A 23324-nucleotide genomic window follows, 5' to 3' on the forward strand; every position below is an offset into this window, starting at 1 on the left:
AGCCTAAAGCGCTGCGATATCCTTCCTCGTTCTACGAACGAAACTGTCCGAAGGGCTCGGCGTCGATTAACTTGAATTTACCCGCCTCTTAAACACGAAGGCGCGCTATATAAGTAAGTCTTCCCTGGGAAGACCAAGGCTCATCTGTCACTCACCGTTGACGTGTGCGGGTCAAATTTAAATGCTGGTAGACGAACAAAAGGAGCTAATGAGATATCTATTGTTTACTTCCACCAGCATGGGCATGAGGTAACGTGGGAACCACCTACTTCGATCTAAAATTTACCGCCTCAAATAAAGACAGTTTCCAGTGGAGAAAGGAAATACGAATCTCAAAAATTCTTGTATTGTGATGAAGACATAAAACAATTTTGAGGAGTGCGCCGCTGTTCACTGCTTTGGAGTAGCTGTAGCTCAAGCTGACTTGACTCTAAGAGTTCTACATCACACGACGATTGATTGAAAAATGGTCCAGTGGGACCTAAGGCTCGTTTTATAGCGCGCCTTCGTGTTTAAAAGCACACACAACCCACAATTCCTCTATTCGCTCCGACGAAGGGCTAACGCTCGAAACGTCAGCTTATAATCGTAACGGTGGCCAATTTACCATTTCAGCTTTGTTGATATATTGAAATTATTTCGTTACCCCCACCGACGCAGCCCCAAACAGTTTCTTCAGAAACTATCAGCCTTTATTTAAAAATAGTTTATGCAGAAAAAAACTGAACGGGGAAGTCGTTGTTTGAGGAAATACTTTTCGGAGTCGATTAATTTTGCTTTGTCGGTAGCACTTATTCACCAAGGAACAGAAACTGTCAAGTATTTACTATCACCTCAATCAAAATTTCCGGATCATGATTTGTCCAAATGCGTTAATTAAAATCGGAAGGACATAAAAAATTATTTAGTCCAAGTAAGTTAATTCAAAGATGGTGTCTATGAATTAATCAATAAAAATATAGATTGCTTCAGTCCATATCCTTTTACCAAAGCTATATATCGGAGGATAATTTCAAAAAATACATCTCGTCTAAGGAGTAGTTTGCAGCTTTTCATGTATAACAACGCTGCTTAGCCTTACTTTTTCCCATTGTTATTCGAATATCCAACAACTCTCGAGATTTTCACGTGCAGGTATTTACATGCTTTTATTTCCATTTATAGTTTTATATGGGGTTCGTTACAGAAAGAAACTTGCAAAACATACCGATTCTGTAAGTTATCTTTTTTTTTTCCTTGGCTTTCTCGTGAAAAATTTGAACAAAGTCGTCCTGTTAAGGACTTTGCGAATGCACTGGCGAAATAATTCAAAAAAGAAGAAACTAAATTTACGAAATTACTGAATGTGAACTCCATTCTAATCTCAAAGGAACTGATAGCGAGCATTTTAATAGACAAAGTGAATCTTAAACTTTCATCTTCGCGTTTCTAGTGAAAAAGTCTAATTACGGCCCGAAACAAAAGAAGACAAAAAGATTAGATCTTAAATCTAACACAAAGTCATTTCGATGACATTAGCACAACAAAACTCGTCGAATTAATTTTAATATTAATCAGAGATCGTATTGCATTTATCGTTGAATCCAGGTTACGTTCATTCGTATATGTATTGTTACAATTACTTAAAGATGTCAAGACGATTTTTTGCTCGTTCAAAATTACAAAATTCGAGTTCCTGCGACAAACCAATACTGGATTATTAGTTATCGCATGAGAAAGCAAGGTTCCATATCTATTGCGCTTGTTAACTTTTGTTTTCATCACTTTTTATCTTTTTGACAGCCGACTGGTAAATAGCCTGGCTACTTCAAGCGTAAGTCAAAAGAAAGACGATGATCAAAGTGAAAGACTTTCACTTCTGAAGTATGCAAAACAAATGCAGCGTATTTCTTTCACCAATATTACGGGGTAGAGCTAAGGTTCATTCACCCGATGACTGAAATTTTCATTTCGTGGTTTTCCTCGTTTCATTTCTTGTAAAGGGGTGTTTAATCTAAAAACTTTTCAAGCGTACGTTGCGTATGCGTTAATTTTTTCCTTCATTTATTCTGTAAGTAACATCTGTTTAAGTGTGGGCAATTTTCCCGTCAAAAGACTTAGGGAAAAATACGAAGCACAAAATACTCATGCGCCATTAAAAAAAAATATTTAACAATTATTCCTCTCGCACTTGTTGGATATGAGATGATTATAGCCAACGAGGCGCGTAGCGCCTCGTTGGCTATAATCATCTCATATCCAACAAGCGCGAGTGGAATTATTGTTTTATTAAAAACGTTAAATCAAATTATTAAATTTTATTAAATTCTTAGCTCCTGTTTAATTTTAAGCTGACACTTACGCTTACCATATTTGTAGATTATGGTATATTGGCTGATGTATCATAATGGCTAAGCCAATAAAAATTCTTGAATTGCATTATCCAGTGATCTAGTCACTTTTAATAAATATGTATATACCGATTGCCAATAAGCTGAATACTTGTTGTCTACTTGTTAAACACTTCTACTCTATGAGTAAGCAATTTAATAAATTTGAATACTCAACAGTTTTTTTATTTCCTTTATATTCCCTCTAATCACAAGTTAATAAATAAAGTAACTCTAAATGAAATAAAGATAAAAAGGTGTCATAAAAATGTTTTTGTGAATAAACTAAGACTTTTGGCGGGAAAATTTGGAGCAATTTGCACAAAGTTTCCCTTTGTAACATTTTCGGCAAAAAATTTAACAAGTGTTTTCTTACAAAAACTCCCGCCAAGAAACATTAAACAGCATGTAGTGCTAAAAAAAAAAAAAAAAAAAAAAAAAAAGGAGTGATCGACAATTTTTCTTTTCCTCTCAAAAAAGCCAAGAAATTCCATTGCTTTTCTTTCAAAAGAAACTCTAAGTTGATTATATCTTTCTCTTCACCTTTTTAGACTTTGCACAAGATGATTCTTGGAAGTTTCTTACCAAAAGCACAGTGGCAAGTTTTAAAGAGGCCAATCCGAAATGTTAAATTCATATCGACGAGTGCGATCGATTTAGATCCAATTTTTTTGTAAGCCTATACAGCTTGCCATGATGCTTTTTGGGGTAATAAATCTTTAAAGCCGCCAATTCTCGAATGCAACACAGGACACAGGTTAAAAAGAAAAAATTAACTTACAAATTTTAGGTAATTGGTCAATTTGTGGCCAAATTTATTGCAGACGAATTGCACAACATAATGGCTGGCAATTAAAAAAAAAATTAAATGATCGCTGAATATCTGCATAACGGTCCGGGGTCACTTAAAATGTATTCTGTTTTATCCATTCCAGTACTGAAGGAAATTAGTGAAAGAATGAACACTACGTACAAAAGTTAGACAAATTACTAGCCACCATTTTTTTTACTATTACTCAATAATTTCAAAGTTGTTATCTTTGCACCAAGAATTCAATCTTCTCTTGACCAGAATCTTTGTTCTTTCCTTCTTTTGACATTATTGTTCCTCCTGAAAAATATAAATGTGAATGTAATCAGGGAATGCTTACTTTCCATGAAGGCGGAAACAAAAATTAAAGTTCTGCGCAGTTGTTTTGCTTTTTAACATAGTTAAAAAACGAATGGCATCAAGGCCTCTCCAAATGTCATTTACAATAAGGCAAATTAAGACAACTAAGAAGAAGAGTCGTCACACCTCCACGTGGCAGCATTCCAACAAAAAAAAGTTAAGCCCCTAAAAGATTTAACCTGCAAAACATCTTATTTTGAGAGTTTGTGTTAAAATACTTTATAATCAAGAGTTTTACTTTTCTCGAAGCCAACACCAAAATTCGTCGAGTTTAGAGTTGAAGAACCACTCAAATGAAACAACCATGGAAGTACTAAGTCAACATGCTCCAGTCAAGAGGGTTAAAATTAGATCTAAACCTAACCCCTTTATAACACCAGAAATTCGTCAACTAATGAGAACGCGCGACCAATGGCGCAAACTTGCGGGAAAAACAAATGACCCTTTCCACTGGAACGGATACAGATTTTTTCGTCAAGAAGTGAAAAGGGAGATTCGTGTGGCCGAAAAAGTTCACGTCAGGACTCAGATCCTGGATAGCAATGGAAATTCTAACTCAATTTGGAAAATCATTAACCGGTGTCTACCACGTAAACAACAAGATAGTTTTATGGCTTCTGAGGATCCCACTGGGTTAGCTAACGAATTAAATGATTTCTTCATTTCCGTCGGCAGTATTACTGCTCAAAAAGCCAGGGACTTATCTTTACATCATGGACTTAATGTAAATTTGGATGTGCCGACTCCTTTACACATATCCACCGACGTTAGCCCCGAATTATTCGTTCTCCATCAAGTCACGGAAAATCAGGTAGAAAGGGTGATTAGAAGCCTACCATCTAACAAAGCTCCTGGAATGAACAAGATATCTTCTAGAATTCTTAAAGACAGCTTACCCAGTACGCTAACAACAATTACCCACATTGTGAATAACTCCTTTGTTACCAACACATTTGCACGTGCATGGAAAACAGCAGAGGTTACACCTATTCTCAAATGCGGTAATCCAGATGTCCCTAACAACTATCGCCCCATCTCATTATTACCAATAGTCTCAAAAGTCACTGAAAGGTTGGTACATGGACAACTTATGGACCATCTAATTAGAAATAATAAACTGGCAGCACATCAGAGCGGATATAGAAAACTTCACTCGACAGAAACAGCTCTGTTGTACGTTACAGATCAGTTGCTCCAGGCTATGGATAACAAGAAAGTTTCCATCATGGTCTTATTAGATATGTCTAAAGCATTTGATAGTATTCGACACGACATCTTGTTATCCAAGCTACAAAATCTCGATTTTTCCCAGGGTGCGTTGAATTGGTTTCAGAGTTACCTTTCTAACCGACAACAGTGCGTTCGAATTGGTGACGCAGTTTCTAAAGTACTCCCACTTGAGTTCGGAGTTCCGCAAGGCTCTATTTTAGGTCCGGTTTTGTTTACAATCTATGTTAACGACCTCCTTTCTGTTCCTAAACGTTGTCTATCTGCCTCCTATGTTGACGATCGTAAATTGTATTTGTCCTTTTCACCTGCCGAATTACCCACGTCCATCCTCGCCTTAAACGAAGATCTTACGAGAATATCTCAGTGGTGCTGTAAAAACTCTCTTTTGATTAATCCGGACAAAACTAAGGTTCTAGCTGTTGGATTACCACAACTTTTAAAGAAACTGTCATCATTCAGTATAACACTTTTTGACAAGGAAATAACACCTGTGCCTGTCGTTAAGGACTTGGGTGTTCTTCTCGACACACACCTCAGTTATAACCAACATATCACTGAGATTGCCTCTAAATGCCTTTTTAAATTGTACCAAATTAACAGAATCAAGCACCTCCTGGATAGGAAAACACTTCTGTTAGTAATAAATTCATTTGTCTTTAGTAAACTCCAATATTGTTCAACTGTCTGGAGTAATACCAGCAGCAGCAATATTGACAAGTTACAAAAAGTCCAAAACTTTGCTGGGCGAATTATTCTGGGACTAAGAAAGTATGACCATATTTCGGATGGGTTGCGATCGTTGAAATGGCTTCCTATTAGAGAGAAACTCATTCTAAATGACGCTACTATGATGCACAAATGTATTAACAAGCTTGTTCCAGACTATCTTGCTGATATGTTTAAATCACGTTCTCAAGTCCATAATAGACAAACTCGATCATCTGGTGCTTTGGATATACCTTTATGTCGCCTGTCAACAGGGCAGCGCTCCTTTGCTTTCAGAGGAGCCAAACTCTGGAACTCCTTGAATGATAAAATTAAGTCCTTAAAATGCCCCAGGAATTTTAGACGTCATCTTGCTAATGTTTTATTAAGTTAATATATTATATTACTGATATAAATTTTGTAATTATAATATTATTGTATTTACATTCTCAATTAATTTATATATTTGTATTTTTTTTTTTTTTTTTTATTCTATTGAGCTGAAAAGCCCACTTAGGGAGCATCAATAAAGTGTATGTATGTATGTATGTAACCATCTCGTGTCACGTCATTTAAATGAGATAATACGACACGCTTAAGTTTCCGAATGAGCTCGAAGCGATATCTTCCAAAGATAATGATAAAGCTCACCTGCTGTTGCGGTAACATAAGATTGCTTTCGTTGCTCTTCCTCACATTCAGGCCCAGCTTCTTCTTCATTCCAGAGGGCAAATTGATCTTCAGAACAACGGACAACGTGGTTTGCTGAAAATTCTAAACTTCTGATGAATATGGATTAACGACTGCAGTCAATCATCGACTGCTACGTCACGGAGTTGGCACGAAGTTTTGTTCGCACGCTCACTTAGCTGATCAAAAGTAAGCTAAATAGGACGCATTATGAGTGACATGTTCACTTGCTACAAGAGGAAGGAATTCACAGTACCTGATTCTCAGTGACACTAGTGTAAGACCAGGAAAATGCTCTTACACTGGAAAATAACTCAAAAAGGGCGCCAGTAAGAACTGTGCCACTCAAATGTTTCAAATTCATTTCAAAGACTGACAGAATTGAATATAGTAGATTACTTTTACAGTAACAAACAGAAATATTTCAGGCCTCATTTTGAAATCGCGAAAACGAATACATGTGCGCAATTCTCTTATGCAGGGAATAAAATAGTAAAAAAAAACACAAATAAGCAAAACGCTAATTAATTATGTAATTCTCACTAGTCGGGCCGCACGTCCAGACCTCGAGCCAAACATTTTCCTTTTGATTCTCCCACTTACAGACTCCCCCCCCCCCCTGAATTAAGAGGAGAGGGGCCCAATAGATGGGTAACCTTGCAAGATTTGCTAGAGGGGAGTAGTGTTACACCTAGTAGCTTCGCTTTCGCTGAGGAAACTGGGACAAGCTGCGGCTAGGTCGAGTACAGATTTCATCATTTCACCTTACAAATAGCGTGTTGTTTCTGTTTTTTTGTTTGTTTGTTTTTTCACTATTTTACACTCCTTGCATAAGAGATTTGCGAACACTTATTCAATTTCAAAGGCAAGATAAAGACTGTTCACGAGCCATCAGGCCGGTGCTTAACTTCGGTTTCTGTAGCATGAAGTGACCAGGAAATTTTCATGAAATTTGCCGGTACCCATTTAAACCTCCACAAAACAAGGCTTGAAATACTTCTGTTTATTAAGAAGGGCGCGCGCTGGAAGACTACACGAAAACATTGCACTATTATCATAACAACTTCTCCTTTATTTCTTCGAGCAGAAAAAGAAACTCGCAATTTACAGAAAAACGCAACTTATTTGACAATTTATGCTTTGTTTCAGGTTTAAGTTCTCAATTACAATTAACGCTTTCACTGAGCAAATGCGCCAGAGCCGTGCCAGAAGCGGAGCCCGAGGGCTTTTTCCAGATAGTTTCAATATATCGACAAAATTGAAATGGTAAATTGGCCACCGTTACGATTATAAAAGCTGACGTTTCGCGCGTTAGCCCTTCGTCGGAGCGAATAGAGGAATTGTGGGTTGTGTGTACTTTTAAAGGCAGAAAATGGAGCTACGTGATTGGTGGGAACATGGCAACGAGAAAAACACGAATAAAATAGTGGAATGAAAAGCGTTCGTTGATACCTGTGGGATTTAGACTGCCGGTTTGAAAGATGAGCTTTTGTTCAAGAGTTTTACGGCTTTCCGTGCTAACCAAGTGTAAGGAAAGACCGCAAATTTCAATATGTTGCTTAGAATGATTAGGTAAATTAAAATGTCTAGCGACTGGTTTCGATGTTTCCTTGTCATTCCTCTCCACGTCGCGAAGGTGTTCTCGGAATCGGTCACCTTTTTCCAGATAGGCTCACTTCGAGCCGACCACACCCACACGTCAGCTTTCATGGCAGTTCTGATCTACTAATACGTCTGATAACTTATTTAATATCTTATTCCTCTACTGTATAAGCATTTTTTCTTACTCGGGAAAAGCGAGGCAGACAGGGAAACGGAGAAGGCGCAGAAGAACGACCTATGAAAAAAACATGGCATATTTTTACTCTATTCGCCCGTTATTTATACTCTACTTAGTAAAGTTGAATAATAAAATCGCAATACTTTACTTAATTTTTCTAGAGCTAACACTGACAAAATACGTTTATTCTTGACACTGTCAAAAGAGGATGTGGTGGAACACTGCGTGGCACTCTCAAATTGTATTCACGACCTAATCCCGTGTCAATTCGCCTATGAATCGGTTCTCCTTTTTTGGTTAACTTTTCGTGAAGAAAAAGCCTTTAGGTCATAGCGTGTCGAGAAGATCCAACTGGACTAACCTGGCTGCAAGGCGCTATCAAATACTGGCGTCAAAAAATATTTTATTAACAGTTTCTTTCTGTTGTGTTTCGTATAACGTAAGTATTGGCGAGGTGAGCTTAAAATCCATATTTCCGTACACAACCATTTGCAACCTATTCCAATTGAAGAGCAAGAGCTTGTGCCATCAGTCTGTCCGTCAACGGAGCTTTATCCTTTTTTGCTTTCTTTTCGGCGATAAGACACCTGGGGGAAAAATAGAATAAAAAAAGCAGACACACGAAGAGTAAACAACATAAACTATTAATAATAATCTTTATCATTATAAAAATTATAATTATTAAAAACTGGAGAATTGGATGCCGCAATTCAAGAGTTTTCATTGGCTTAGCCATCATAGGTCATGAGCCACTAAACCATGCGCGAATTAAAGTGTATTTGTATATTGAAAACTTCCATTCGTTCATACAAATTAAAGTTAGGAAGATTTATCTATATTTAGGGGCATTTTTGAAAACACAGTTATTCCCCTCGCGCTTGTTAGATATGAGATGATTATAGGCATCTCGGCCCTTCACACGCGGTTTCCCCGCGCTTCAAGCAGTTCTCTTGTTTTTACTTCGAGGTCTCCTTGGTTTCCCGTGATATTTTCCTTGCCACGACTGGTTGTAAGGATTGCTTTGGTTTTGGCTTTACGACACTCAATGAGAAAGCTATCTATAATTATGACAATAATCAACCCTTTATGACCGAACATCAGTATGCATTTTCTCCACACTGTGCTCTTCACATTTCCTATGCTACTGTCAAAGAGAATTTCATCGACAATCAGGAATGTCTTAAATAAGTGATCAAATCGTTTAAGTCGTGACAGGTGCTTGGATATCGGATCGTTTCTGGTACCGATTTGAACAAACACGAACGAAAGACAGGCCTGGAGATTTGTCATAGGCATTTTGGAATCTGTCCATGGTCTTGGAATCCGGTAAAATACTTTCTCCTGTTTTGATATACATAACGACATGTCACTTCTCAATTATAAAGCAGGTGATAAATTAGTTGAACAAGTGCTATGAATACCTGGCAAATTGGTGATCCTCTTTTCGCTGTGAGTGCATGGCAGCATTTATCAAGAACAACTCGTACACATCTCGCTATAACAAAGACAAGGACAGAAACGCGAGCACAATTAGAAAATATATCCGGAAGAAACTCATGCAAAGAAAGCCTCGACTTTAGGAAGCTTCAATTAAGCCTCGATTTAATGTATTCGACCCCTTCCTTGGCTCGCGTCTAAGTGTGAACAGTCATGAGATACTTCAGTAAATAAAAAAAAAAATTACCAATGACCGGTCAGCTCATTTATTTTTCTTTCTTTTTCTTTTTTTTTTTTTTTTCGATCACGTTACAAAAAGAAAACCATATTTCATTTTCAAGGTTTTGGTGATAGACTATTTCGAGTCTCCCTAAACGTTTACAGATACGAAAAACATTCTCATAATTCAGTTTTACCCTTTACACCCTAACATCAGTATGCAAGTTTTCCATTTCTTTTTTTTTCTCAGTATATTTCCTATGGTGCTTACAAGGGGATTGTTTTTTCGATTAAGAGCTTCTTGGGTTCGCGATCATTTCCTTTACTCTCTCGACCTTAATGTTTAATTCAGGGACGATAATGTCGGGAGAAATAAGATGCTTGTCCCTCTTAGGGGTGACTGATCTACACAATGAGTGAAGAGATTAGTAACCCTCACCTGAGCTCTACTTGAACCTACAAGATCCACTTTATAACGAAGAGGTTTCAAAATCGTCACAGCCTTATCGAAGTTCCCCTAAGAGAAATAAGGTGAATACGCGTTTTCACATGATTTCACGCAAAATAAAATATTTACACTGATAAATGATAATTGCAAACTCACTTTATCAGCTTCCACAAATGCCTCGCAGATTGCGAGACCCACTACACGTGATATTTCACAGTTGGGGCCTGAGCCTTCCCTAAAGTGGAGACATCAAATGCACCGCTGTTAGGCTTGCTTTTGGGCGAATCTTCAGTTGACCCTCTGCTAAACTTTTCCAATTTTATAACAAAGCCCAAATTCCTATCCAGGCCTCTTACAGAGTGCCAGGGTAAATATAATTCGAACTCTTCAGGACACTTTTCAAAGCTTCTAGAATGGGAGACTACCTTCTGATCGTAGCGAACAGCTTTCAGAATCCCCTTAGCCATCAATGAAAATAGAACCCATACCTCACAAATTTTCTCAAGGAATCCAACAGCTTCATCGTCAAAGCCTCATTCTTTGCACCAAGTGTGGTCATGAGCATGTGACTGTCATTGAATGCCTTCAGACACCATAAAAAGAATTGTGTTACTTTCAGTTGTCATCGCATGAAAAAACAAAGCAACAGCGCTGGCTCTGTTATTCAGTCCACTTACCAGAAAATGCTCTTCGGCGTGGCTTTCCCAATACTGACAAAGTTGTTGCCACCTGTCACCAACATCGACTCCTGCAAAAACAACACTTGATCGTCCTTCCGTTTCTTTAATATTATTCATTTCGTTTGTTGTGTTCCTTGTTTCCAGAAACAGTTACAAAACATTTCAAATTTATAAAAAGGTAGGAGATGCCTCTAGACAGTGCCTAACAGCATTTCGTACCTTACATCACGTCTGTGAAAACCATAAGTTATAATGTTTCTGTTGCAGTGCAACTGAAGTGCATGACGCAGATCTTACTCAAACACAATACCCTCATCAATTTAAAAACTAAAACAAGTTACAGAAATGAAAGCAATAGACCTATGTCTTAAAATAATTAAAGAATACTACTCCAAACAACAAACAATACCACTACATCCAGACAAGGATACCTAAAAAGTTACATGATTAAGTGTCTTATGTTGAACAAACGCCTGCAGTTATCGGTCACTCGGGTTACTACTACTACTGATTTGAATATATCGACAAAGTTGAAATGGTAAATTGGCACCTCCGCCAAAGTAATCTAAAGCACAACTTGCACTTATTGCAAAAAGATTTACAGCGGCAAAACAGGCAGAAGACTAGGTGACCGATTCCGAGAACACCTTCGCGACGTGGAAAGGAATGACAAGGACACATCGAAACCAGTCTCTAGTCATTTTTAATTTACCTAATCATTCTAAGCAACGTATGGCAATCTGCGGTCTTCCCTTACACTTAGGTAGCACGGAAAGCGGTAAAACTCTTGAACACAAGCTCATCTTTCAAACCGGCAGTCTAAATCCCACAGGTATCAACGAACGCTTTTCATTCCACTAATTTATTCGTGTTTTTCTCGTTGCCATGTTCCCACCAATAACGTAGCTCCATTTTCTGCCTTTAAACACGAAGGCGCGCTATAAAAGGAGCCTTGGGTCTCACTGGACCATTTATCAATCTACCCTCGTGTGATGTAGAACTCTTAGAGTCAAGTCAGCTTGAGCTACAGCTACTCCAAAGCAGTGAACAGCGGGCGCATTCCTCAAAATTGTTTTATGTCTTCATCACAATACAAGAATTTTTGAGATTTGTATTTCCTTTCTCTTTATTTGTGGCGGTAAATTTGAGATCGAAGTCAGTGTTTTGCACGTTACCTCATGCCACCATGCTGGTGGAAGTAAACAATAGATATCTCATTAGCTCCTTTTGTTCGTCTACCAGCATTTAAATTTGACCCGCACACGTCAACGGTGAGTGACAAATGAGTCTAGGTCTTCCCAGGGAAGACTCCCTTATTTAGCGCGCCTTCGTGTTTAAAAGCAAACACAACCCACAATTCCTCTATTCGCTCCGACGAAGGGCTAACGCTCGAAACGTCAGCTTTTGTAATGGTAACGGTGGTCAATTTACCATTTCAACTTTGTTGATATATTCAAATTATTTCCTTACCCCCACCGACGCAGCCCCAAACAGTTTCTTTAGAAACTATCAGCCTTTACTATTACTAACATTAGAGATATTAATTCCCCATTGACACATTTTTATAAACTACAGAGGAGAAGGGTTGAAAAGGTAATGGCACACCGATAAATGAGATTTAGAAGTGGTGATAAATATTATTATTATTAGACATTTTGGTGTGTAGTGTCGCTGAGTATTTTTAACGAGTTGCGCCGGATTTGGAAGAGCATGTAAGGCAAGTCAAAATACAAACAACGAGGAAAAATACTCAGCAATACTACCCAACAAAAAGTCTACCAAGAGATTTATTTCTGGAGTATAAATATCGCATGATATTTGTATGCGTTTCGCGCGTTATTTGTACTCTGCGAAGCACAGTTGGATAATAATAGACAATAATAGTTTTAATTACCAGACAGGACTTCAGCGGCAAATAAATTAACCAACCTTCTGGTTGCACTCGATACAACAAAGATGATCCATCCGTCAAAGGAAAAACGTTACTAGCCTTAAATCTTGGTAACATCTGTGAATAAGAAAATGAAAGTCGTCACGCACACATAAGGATGTCATGACGTAAAAGGTCACTTGCCCATTTCCGAATTACCCTTGGCCTCTTTTTCAAAAGGAGGCCTGGTGCTCAACCATTCCTGTGAAAATGAGTTTAATTTGCATGTGAATGAAAACTTATTATCATATGAAAGGATGAGCACCAGGACTCGTTTTGAAAATGAGGCAAAGGGTAATTCGGAAATGAGCTATTCACATGTAAATTTACCTCCGAATCGTAGATATCCAGGGCTGCTTCGTACTCTCCCTTGGGGGATGAGGAATTACACGGTTAAATTCATAACGTAAAAATATTAAACACAAAAAGAATTGCGGATGAAACCACTTCAGGGGGTACAAGTTTCTGTTCTCTTATCTTTTTAACCTGCCTGTTTTGAGGGATTTTGGTGTCACATAGTTTTGATACATTTGTCTTTTCTCTTAATACAGTTGTCGGTACATACTTAAGCTGAATAAGGAGCACAATGGCTTAGCTGCGTCGTTGCTGTACTTTGCGACGGCGATTAGCAGTGTAAATTATTTTTATTTATTTTTTTTTAATTTTTTTTAAAGATCTGCAAAAAGGGTGGCTTTATTATAGAGCGCCCCAACGAACTTAGAGACTTAGAAGCTGAGCTTTTAGGAATTGTCTGCAAAGATGTGGAAATCGAGCCCCAACTCCAAGACACGACAGGAGAGAAATTAAATAGTGGTTCCAACATAGTGCAAGATGCAAGGCTAGACATTCATGCTCGTGGTTTCTGGGAACACAATCGATCTGCATTTTTCGATATTTGACTTTGTCATCCAAACGCTGAATCGTACAGAAATCTGAAACAGCAGCAGATTTACCGCATGCATGAGAATGAGAAGAAGCGTCCCTACTCAAGACGTGTTCTAGACATCGAACAGGGTTCATTTACGCCGTTTGTGTTTACTTCGAATGGTGGAATGGGCCAGGAAAGTTTGAGATATCACAGTCTCATTGCAGACAAGAAAGGAGAACACTATTCAAAGACAATTTCCTGGATCAGGGCAAAAACTTCGTTTGCATTATTAAGATCCGCCCTAATCTGCCTAAGAGGATCCAGAGCAATTAGAAGGCCTAAATTGGATTTTACTAGTGTAGACCTAGATATTCAAAGTTTAGAGACTGCCATTTGTTAGTTAGTTTCTTTTTTTTAGATAGTTTGTTAGTCAATATTTTCATGTATTTTTCGACTTTTTAAGGATTTTATCTTAATTTGTTTGTAAATATTTTTGATGATTAGAGTGAATTATCGTTATCATAGTGTATATCCTCTAGTTTTTCTTACATTTTTATTAGACATTTTAACACATTTTTTTCGATTTTCAAGCATTTTATCATAATTTTTGTTCTAATTTTTGTGATTTTGGTGAATAAAATTATTATTATTATTAGTACTATTATTATTACTATTAGTATTATTATTATTATCGTTATTATTTTTATTATTATCATTATTATTAGCTGGGCCGCGTGCCCGAATATCATTATAATTGTGTCTTCAACTGAATTGTGGATACAAAATGTGATCATATTCACATCGTTCCTACGAAGCAACGTATTTAAAAACTCACTGCTCAGATTTGTTACAATTGCTTTTATTACCTCTTGTTTCTATCAGAATTTTTCTTTCATCGGAAAAAAAAATTCATATTTCACCTTTGGAAAGTGTCATGTCAAACCCGAGATTGGTCTTTACCAGCAAATGTTGACTGATAGCATACCTTTTCAATATGATACAAAGCCCAGTGCCAGAAATTGTGGCAAGTTAATGACTCACAAGGCTGGCAGGTGTAGAAATAAGCTCTGTTAGTCGTAGTGAACTAAATACTGACTCAAAGGTCGTAAAGGCTGAGATACACTAGGGAACTCGTCGCTGCGTACAATTCTTACTATTGCACCAAAATTTTGAAGCAGAGACAAACATTTCTTTAAAAAAAAAATAAAACAATTAAAACAATTATAATGATGATAATAATAGTAATAATAAAAATAGTAATAATAGTAATACTAATAATTATAATACATAAAATAACAATGATCTTCATTTGCCTATCAAAACTAGAAAAAAGGATAATATCAGAAAAATCAACTAACAAGGGTAGTTCTTGAAAATTATGTATGTACAAGATAAAACTGTCTTGTTAATAACTAATAAGAACAGTTTTCAATTCTAAACTTCTACAAAACAAGAAATGCTTCTTTGCACATGATAACAATAATAATAATAATAATGATAATAATAATAATAATAATAATAATAATAATAATAACAACAACAACAATAATAAAATGAAATGCAAAAATTCCTTTCTGGCCTGTCTTCTTTTTAAAGCACTAGACCTAACTGTTCCAGTCCTGATCAGTAAGCACTAAGCTTATTGAAAAATCTTCACATTTGCAATGGAGTTTATTTACGAAAATCAGTCGCTGGAATAAGGTTAGGATGAGGGGTTAGGGTTACGGTGAGGGGTTAGGGGTTAGGTTTGGGTTTTGAGATCAACTGCAGCGACAAAATTCTTGTCACACAGACAAGAATTTCACTTAAAAATAAACCCTCTTCATGTCACAAGCGGCACAATCGTCGCTTCGCGCTGCCTCCGAGACGAGTCGCTGCAGCTTGTAACGGTGCAGTACACATGGAACGATTTGTGGAAAGAACAGACACTGACTTGAGCACTAAAAAAAAAGGTGGTTGATGCCTTGAAATGAAGCAGTCTAATAAAAATGTATGTGACATACCTTCCAGTTTTCTATGGTTTTACTCATGAATTCAATCCCTTCATCCTGGCGGCCTTCCATCTCCAAAACATGAGCCAAAGCATGTGTCGCCCCTGTGTCTTTTGGAATTAACTCCAATCCCTAACAGTAAAAGGAAGGTGCATAAACACCCAGATATTAGATGCCATAGACTCTTGCACAAAACAGCGACGAAAGCTTAAAACAATGTATTGATATGGGGCCTACGATAAGTCGTGAAGTTACTTCACTCTTGATTTAGTTGTTGATGTTGCACTTTTGTTCAGCATTGCTTTGTTTCGTTATCTTTGAGCGCATTTGTTTTTCGTTTCTCTTTCTGACGAACGGTCAATGCTCAAGACGTCATCCTTGGAATCTCTTTTTCGAAGGCCAATTTGCACGTCATTATCGACTCAGTTGTCGGTTTTTTTGTACTTCTTTTGTGTTTTATTTCTTTTTTAAATTTTTCTGTTCAGTTGTTTCTTTTTTGCCTTCTTTTGTTTGTTTGTTTGTTTTGTACTTATTTAACCAATTAAGCTCCATTACACTTAAGTACATTCTGCGGAGGTCAAAATAGAAGTCAAAAGTCACGAAGGAAACAAGCACGTTAGACAAGCGCCAGCTTCCCATTCTCCTACTGATACCACATCCCCAACCTTGATTTCTGTTTTCACTGATGCAGTTTTGGACAAAATTAAGAAAAAGTGATATCACGGTGGCCTCATGGTTAGTGCGCTCGACTCCGGATCGAGTGATCCAGGTTTGAACCCTGGCCTAGGACATTTGTTGTGTTCTTGGGCAAGACACTGTACTATCATAATGCCTCACCCAAGTGTTTAAATACAGCTTTAGGTACCAAAGAATTTCATTTTGGGGGAAACCCTCCGATGGACTAGCATCCCATCCAGGGAGAGTAGAAATACTTCTAGTCACTTCATGCTAAGGAAACCGGGATAAGGCGCCCGTCTGATGGGCCACTTGGCTCGTGAACAGACATTACCAAATGTGAATCCACCCCCCCCCCCCTTCCCCCCAAGTTTTCACTCTTTTTTTTTTTAAACTTACCTTACGAGCTTGTTTCTCTGCCTCTCTGTAGAAGTTTGTTTCTTCCAGACCAAAGGCGTGCAAGCCAAAGAGATACCTGTACTGAGTTGATGCATGTATAAATGCTTTTGTACTTGTAATACATGTAACGTAAGTATACGTAAACTGTACCATCAGTTGAGTTTAATGTGTGAGTAGATAAGGCAGGCATAATCAGCAGCTCGATCTATAATAGCAGAGCACTAAATTAAGTAGCGCACTGACGAAACCTCCATAAGTAATAAAATACAGTAACCTAACAAACTGACAAAATTTGGTCGAGGCGCTTCCGTCCATCCATGGCTTTCCGAAATGATTTCGCGACATTACACGCTCTGGTGCATTCCATTTTAAAGTCCTGATATGCTTAACCATGGTCCAAATGAACATTTCATGTTTTATTCCAACAGGCTATTAATTTCAAACAGAATTGATCTACGGCAGAAACTAGGGAAATTCATTTATATAACAAATTTGACGATGACTATTAATCACTTTGGAAAGTTCTCAGCATTGGTCACCACCATATAAGTTGCATCAACTCATTACATTATATATTATATTTATTATCGAAACGCTTTTTTTTTAACATTTTATATACATAATGCTTTTTATATTTTCTCTGTCAATCACTTTGTCATGAGCCTCTGGCTCGGGAGATCTGGGCAACCACTCCCTGTGTAATTGACCTTAAATAAATTACTAAAATTACTTACTAAATGTCGCCAATATTACAAAACTAGCCATAACTGTACCCATATAATGGTGTTTCTTGCTTCCAATGTGGAAAGACCCTTGCCACACTGTCTCTGACCCTCTCCTTGGGACCATAAAATGTACTGTAGTCAGAGAGCATCTTCAATGCTAGTATGTCTGTAGGGTACGCCATCACAATGTCATCCCAAATGTGTTGTGCTTTAGGGACATTTCTACAACAATGTAATTAAAGGTGTCATGAGCAGCAAGACGTGGGGGGATACTTGAACACACACCTGAAAAGTTCTGCTAATTCATGTCGATATGTATGATGGAAAGCAAGAGTTAATTAGGCACAATGAAACACAAGATACTATATATTTAAATTATTTGATTGCCCATGTAGATTTGCCAACTCGAGGAACTAGACGAGAAAAAACCAGTGAAAGATAAGGGGGAAGGGAGCTATTGGATGATAGAAATTGACTGAAAAATTCTCCTCAAAGGAATTGATTTTCAGCTCAAGCAAACAGGAACTTTGGGTTACAACTGACTGATTTAGTTTATGTGCCAGTTCTCACATCATGGATGTGATCGCAGGGGCTTTAAATTAAACCTTGATTCAAAACCACTCACACAGGCTGATCAAACTTTTACACCCCTTAACTTACTCCCTTCAAAACCACCCACACAGGCTGGTCAGACTTTTACACCCCTTAACTTACTCCCTTCAAAACCACTCAAAACCACTCACACAGGCTGACCAAACTTTTACACCCCTTAACTTACTCCCTTACAACCACTGAGAACCACTCACACAGGCTGACCAAGCTTTTGCACCCCTTAACTTACTCCCTTCAAAACCACCCACACAGGCTGGCCAGACTTTTACACCCCTTAACTTACTCCCTTCAAAACCACTCACACAGGCTGACCAAACTTTTACACCCCTTAACTTACTCCCTTCAAAACCACAAAACCACTCACACAGGCTGACCAAACTTTTACACCCCTTAACTTACTCCCTTTAAAACCACTCAGAACCACTCACACAGGCTGACCAAACTTTTACACCCCTTAACTTACTCCCTTCAAAACCACCCACACAGGCTGGTCAGACTTTTACACCCCTTAACTTACTCCCTTCAAAACCACTCAAAACCACTCACACAGGCTGACCAAACTTTTACACCCCTTAACTTACTCCCTTTAAAACCACCCACACAGGCTGGTCAGACTTTTACACCCCTTAACTTACTCCCTTCAAAACCACTCAAAACCACTCACACAGGCTGACCAAACTTTTACACCCCTTAACTTGTGTAGGTGATCCATATAATAAATTCCCTCATTTTTCTCTCCCTCGATAAATCCTGGTAAGTTAAAACTTGCAATCGTTTCACCAGAGGTAACCCAAGCTCAAATAATCACCCTTGGTACTTTTATCTACTAAATATGCAACTGTTGTTCTGACATGGTAATTTGGTTATATCAACTAAGTTGAAGAGGTAAATTGGCCACCATAAAGAGTTAAAAGCTGAGGTTTTGAGCATTAGCCATTCACTCTGACTTAAGGCTAATGCTCAAAATGTTGGCTTTTCAACTCTTTATGGTGGCAAATTTACAGCTTCAACTTATTTGATACAAACAAATTACCTTGTTAGCCCCACCGACTTAGCACCACAATTTCTTTAGAAACTTACTTCTTTGTTCTGACACATGTCAACTATGAGGATTTGAACAAGACTGAACCCCTGTCAGTATAATTTTGACCAAAAACTCTGAATTAGTTTTCAAGAAAAACATGTTTAGCATGCTTTTTAGCTTATTAATTTGACTCCCCCACATTTTCTGATCTGATTTATAACTGTTCACTTCACTTTTTGTCCTTCCGCTCTCCCCTCTTTATAATCTTTAACATAGCTGGGCTTAACCTTATTTCCTTAAACAGTGTATCTTACCCAGAGGCCAACTCTTTTGCAGCACTGAGATGTAGTGTTTCCCTGTGAGTAAGTTCAGTTTTTGTAGCATGGAAGGGAGCAGCATCAGAATGCTTCATATCAAAAAGACAGGTGGATGCCAAGACATGACCCATAACTGTATGTGATGAGTCAAGACAGAGACTACAGATCAATGTGGGAGGTTTCTTGTGCCAAACTAACAATGAAACTAAATATCACTAATTCTAAAAAATAAATTCACGTAACAAAAGTCTATAAGGAGAATGATAAGTGCCTCTTCTTTGTTGTCTAGTTTGTTGTTTCTAATTTGTTGCAGACTCACTTGGCTGCACCTTTCTTTTCACATAGATTATGATCTGCTCTGCCCATTAAGGAAAGGAAAATTTCTGCTGACATACAATTTTCCAAGAATTTCCAAGGCTTTGGCTGCACCTCATATAACAACACAGATCAAGACCATGCAAAGCAACAAAACCCTTGAAGGACCTGGTACAGAGTTGGCCAATCCTAACATTCATTTGACTGTGTACAATTTTAATATATGATCTACTCATCATAAAAAATATATATAATTTATCCAGGTTTTGTAACAATTGAACTCTCACTTGAAAATGCAGTCTAATCAAACATGAATGAATAGTTTATCATTGCCCATTGAGAAATTGTCTGTTGAAGTGGCTGGTTGAATGCATGCCGACTTTCTTGTTTTGATTTTGCGTGGGAGGTCTTTAAAACATAGAAATTTACTGAGTCTCAAACACTGAATGACATGTGAATGACTATTTCAAATAATAATAATAAAATTGTGCTTGAAAATAAATTTACCAAAATCAGGATCTGCTTGCAACATCCTAGTTATTGAGTTCTGCAGACCACCAACACTGTCATCTTCAAGATGAGCTACAACCTTAAAAACAAAACATCAGCCCAAAAAACTAGATATAGCAGTTGAGAAAACAAAATGAATAATTAACGTAACAAAGTCAACCAATGGTAGATCAAAATAAAAAACTTGGTATCTTTGTTTAGTGGGCATAATGTGACACAATCGCTAACTGCACAGAACATTTATTTTAGTACAAGTATATCTGGGTGGGCAACAAGGTCTACTACAATTATTAATGCAGAACTTTACAACATAACTGCCTCAATGTAAATCTTTACCTGTGTGAGAGAAGCATCAAACATTTTGGCAGCTTCATTACTTGTTGTTGACAGTGGAAGACCTTCTTTCCTCCATGCCTACAAAACATACAGGTTAAACATCAGTGCACTTGCAGAAAGGTCCTCTGCACAAGTATAGCTTATTCTTGATGGGATCACTCAATTATTGGTAGGGTCTGTCTACTCTCAATGGTAACCCACTTCACACCCCCCTCCTTTCAACCACAGAGAAAAAAAAGAGAAACCCCGAGAACAATATTACATGCTAAGTCAATTCTCATTTATTCAGACTTTTTCTCTGGTCCCAATTTTTTTATGAATATTTATTAGTCATGATCAAGATCTGTAGCCACATTCTTTTTAAAATCACAGCATTCTTCTTTAAGACAAATTACTTCATCATTTTAGGCTAATGTAAAAAACATTTTTCATTAATTTTGATTGTTATTTACACATGTGTAGTCAGGTATTCAAGTAGGACAGTGAAGATGTAGACCATAATTATCTTTTACAAAACAATTTTGTAAATGTTTTGTTTTAGGATTAAATATTGTTTTCTTACTTTGATACGTTTTTGTTCCTCATTAATATTTATATTCTTAATTATTCAGGCCTTTGATTATCTGGATTATTTCGTCCAGTCCCAACAACTCTGGTTAATCAAGGTTCAACTGCACTTGTTATTTGTCATTTCCTTATTTATTTATTTACCTCCTTAGTTATTTATTTATTTATTCATCTGTCTATTTATTCATTTATCTTTTACTTATTTATTCACTTTTTATTACTCAATTTACTATTTTTAAGGTTTTGCTTATTATGCACGTGTAAACTAGTTTAGTGTAAATTTAAAATTAAGTTAACAATTTAGTCTTATTACAAATTATGTTAGGATGTTCTTAAATTCAAATTGGATTTGATTATTGTAAATATAGATTTAGATTCAATTTATACCTCCTAGTATAGTTCTTACTGTTTTAGGAGCACCCCCATTAAAGATTAAAGATTTAAGACCCCCTCTAGGATTCTACCCTATGTCCTCCTTCACAACCCTTCTACATAAAAGTAATGGCTCCATATTAGGGGCCAACCATTTAACTTTTGAAGGGGGTGGGTGATTCTAAAAAAAAATTTCCGGCAAGCACTTGTTGGAAGAAAACAATTACATGCAGCCCAAATGTTTCAGAAAAAGTGTACCAAAAAATCGGAAAAAAATATCCTGCAGAGCAGATTGCTAGAAAAAAGAAAATCTTGATGACCAGAAATCATCCACCCCCACCCCCCTCCTCAAAAGTCAAATGGTTGGTCCCTTAGTCAACTTTCTCAGAAACCCATTTCATGAGCAAAACCATCTCATTGCCAGTGACATGCTCAGCTTATCAGGATCCAGTAAAGTACCCTTGGGATTAGGAAAATGTCATCTGCCTCAGCCAATCAGCATTAAACAAATATTTCTCGAATATTCTACACCTCATCAAACATAGAACTTTAAAATGCTAAATAATGCATGATATTAAATTAAATCAAAATTATGACTATAATTAACTCCTATCAAATGAACCTTCTGCACATATAGTGTAAGGGGTCAATAAAAACTTATTTCTAATTTGTCACAGTAGAATGTCTCGTGTAAGTCATGTATATTTCATGTTGTCTTACATGATTCAAACGGTGCACAGAAAAGCAGGTAGGTATATTGGATTATTAAATTCGTTTCGTTGTGGTTGAATCTGTGTCCATAGAGTGATATCTTATTCAAGAACTCTACATGTATAGTCACTATCTTTTTTTTCCATCAGTGGCATTTCTCAAACTAAAAGGGCATGGGCATTTGGTGTGTCATACATTTATACCCCATTCGAATCTTTTTTTGCAGGGATGAAGGAAGGACTGCATTATCATATTTCTAACAAAGACTTATAGACTTACAGAACTTACAGAAAAAATATAGACTTATAGACTTATAGACTTACAGAAAAAATACTTTAACAAAAGAAACATTAGGAAATTTATACTAAGACCCCCGTGTATCGTTAATTTATTTTTTTCTGGCTGTCCTACGTGGGCCTATTTAAGGTTGAAACAAAATTGTCAAAATTTTCAACACTTCATATGATAAAATAATTACTTATGACTGAGTTTGGTCGAGCCATAGTTAGTAGAGGGGTACTGGCCAGTCCCCCTCTACTAACTATTGCCGGGCCATACGGACCGGATATCTGGCCTAAGACCCAGCGAGGTTCGTGAGTCATGACCTCGAGCCAAATTTTTCCCGTCCGGCGCGATCAAACTCAGTCAATAAGTACACATTACCTCAACATCTCTCCAATGAGTGTGTAGGTATGACATGTTTCTCGCTAGTACGACTGAACGCAAAATCAAATCTGGTCCGGTTGATCAAGGCGATTAAACCCTTCCTTGGCAATAAACCAAAGCCTTACATCTCCACCTGCGTACATAGAGCTGCATTTGAGGATGCTCCAATAAAGATATTCTTGACGGTTTCCCAAATCTTTGCGAAGAAAGTCTCTTGAATCTTCACAGAGTTTTCGTTTACACGAGTAGGACTATAATTTTTTTAGGGGATAACTTTCTGAAGGAACTTAGACACCAGGCTCAATTAGGTAACCACGCTTTTTGATGACATGTAAAACTTTTCACTCACCACCCCCGACTGGTTGAACTGTAGTTGGAGGGGGACAGGGAAGGAGACATTTTTGTTACTTGCGCAGGAAGAAAACAATGGAAAGTTATCTATTACCTTTTTTTTTTATAATTTTTGCGGGAAAAACAAATGGCAAGCTAACTATTACCTTTTTACCTCATGGTATGACGTGAGTCATGCTATGAGGTATAAGGTTTGGGGACGAAATTCAATAAAAAATCACCCACT

The 23324-nt window shown here is 37.3% G+C and overlaps 1 protein-coding gene across 3 annotated transcripts; it reads right to left on the reverse strand.

Moving 5' to 3' along the window:
• Positions 1-7216: 7216 nt before the first annotated feature.
• Positions 7217-23025, reverse strand: LOC148737712 (tetratricopeptide repeat protein 38-like). 3 transcript variants are annotated; one of them, XM_088749724.1, is made up of 16 exons: positions 22745-23025; positions 20432-20509; positions 20093-20174; positions 19268-19463; positions 17366-17539; positions 16593-16668; positions 15531-15650; positions 14513-14572; positions 12990-13028; positions 12659-12737; positions 10727-10797; positions 10538-10632; positions 10206-10284; positions 10041-10118; positions 9367-9440; positions 7217-8532 (listed from the first exon to the last, which is right to left on the reverse strand). In XM_088749724.1, exons 1-16 carry the CDS (start codon positions 22778-22780, stop codon positions 8442-8444), a joined length of 1428 nt encoding a protein of 475 aa, XP_088605850.1. In that variant the 5' UTR covers positions 22781-23025; the 3' UTR covers positions 7217-8441. The 3 variants fall into 3 exon arrangements, with proteins under 3 accessions (XP_088605850.1, XP_088605851.1, XP_088605852.1); XM_088749725.1 differs by having other exon boundaries at positions 19268-19403; positions 22745-23023; XM_088749726.1 differs by lacking the exon at positions 14513-14572 and having other exon boundaries at positions 22745-23024.
• Between the last annotated feature and the right edge of the window lie 299 nt (positions 23026-23324).

Source organism: Stylophora pistillata, chromosome 2, assembly GCF_964205215.1.
Source record: "Stylophora pistillata chromosome 2, jaStyPist1.2, whole genome shotgun sequence".
Taxonomy (NCBI): Eukaryota; Metazoa; Cnidaria; class Anthozoa; order Scleractinia; family Pocilloporidae; genus Stylophora; species Stylophora pistillata.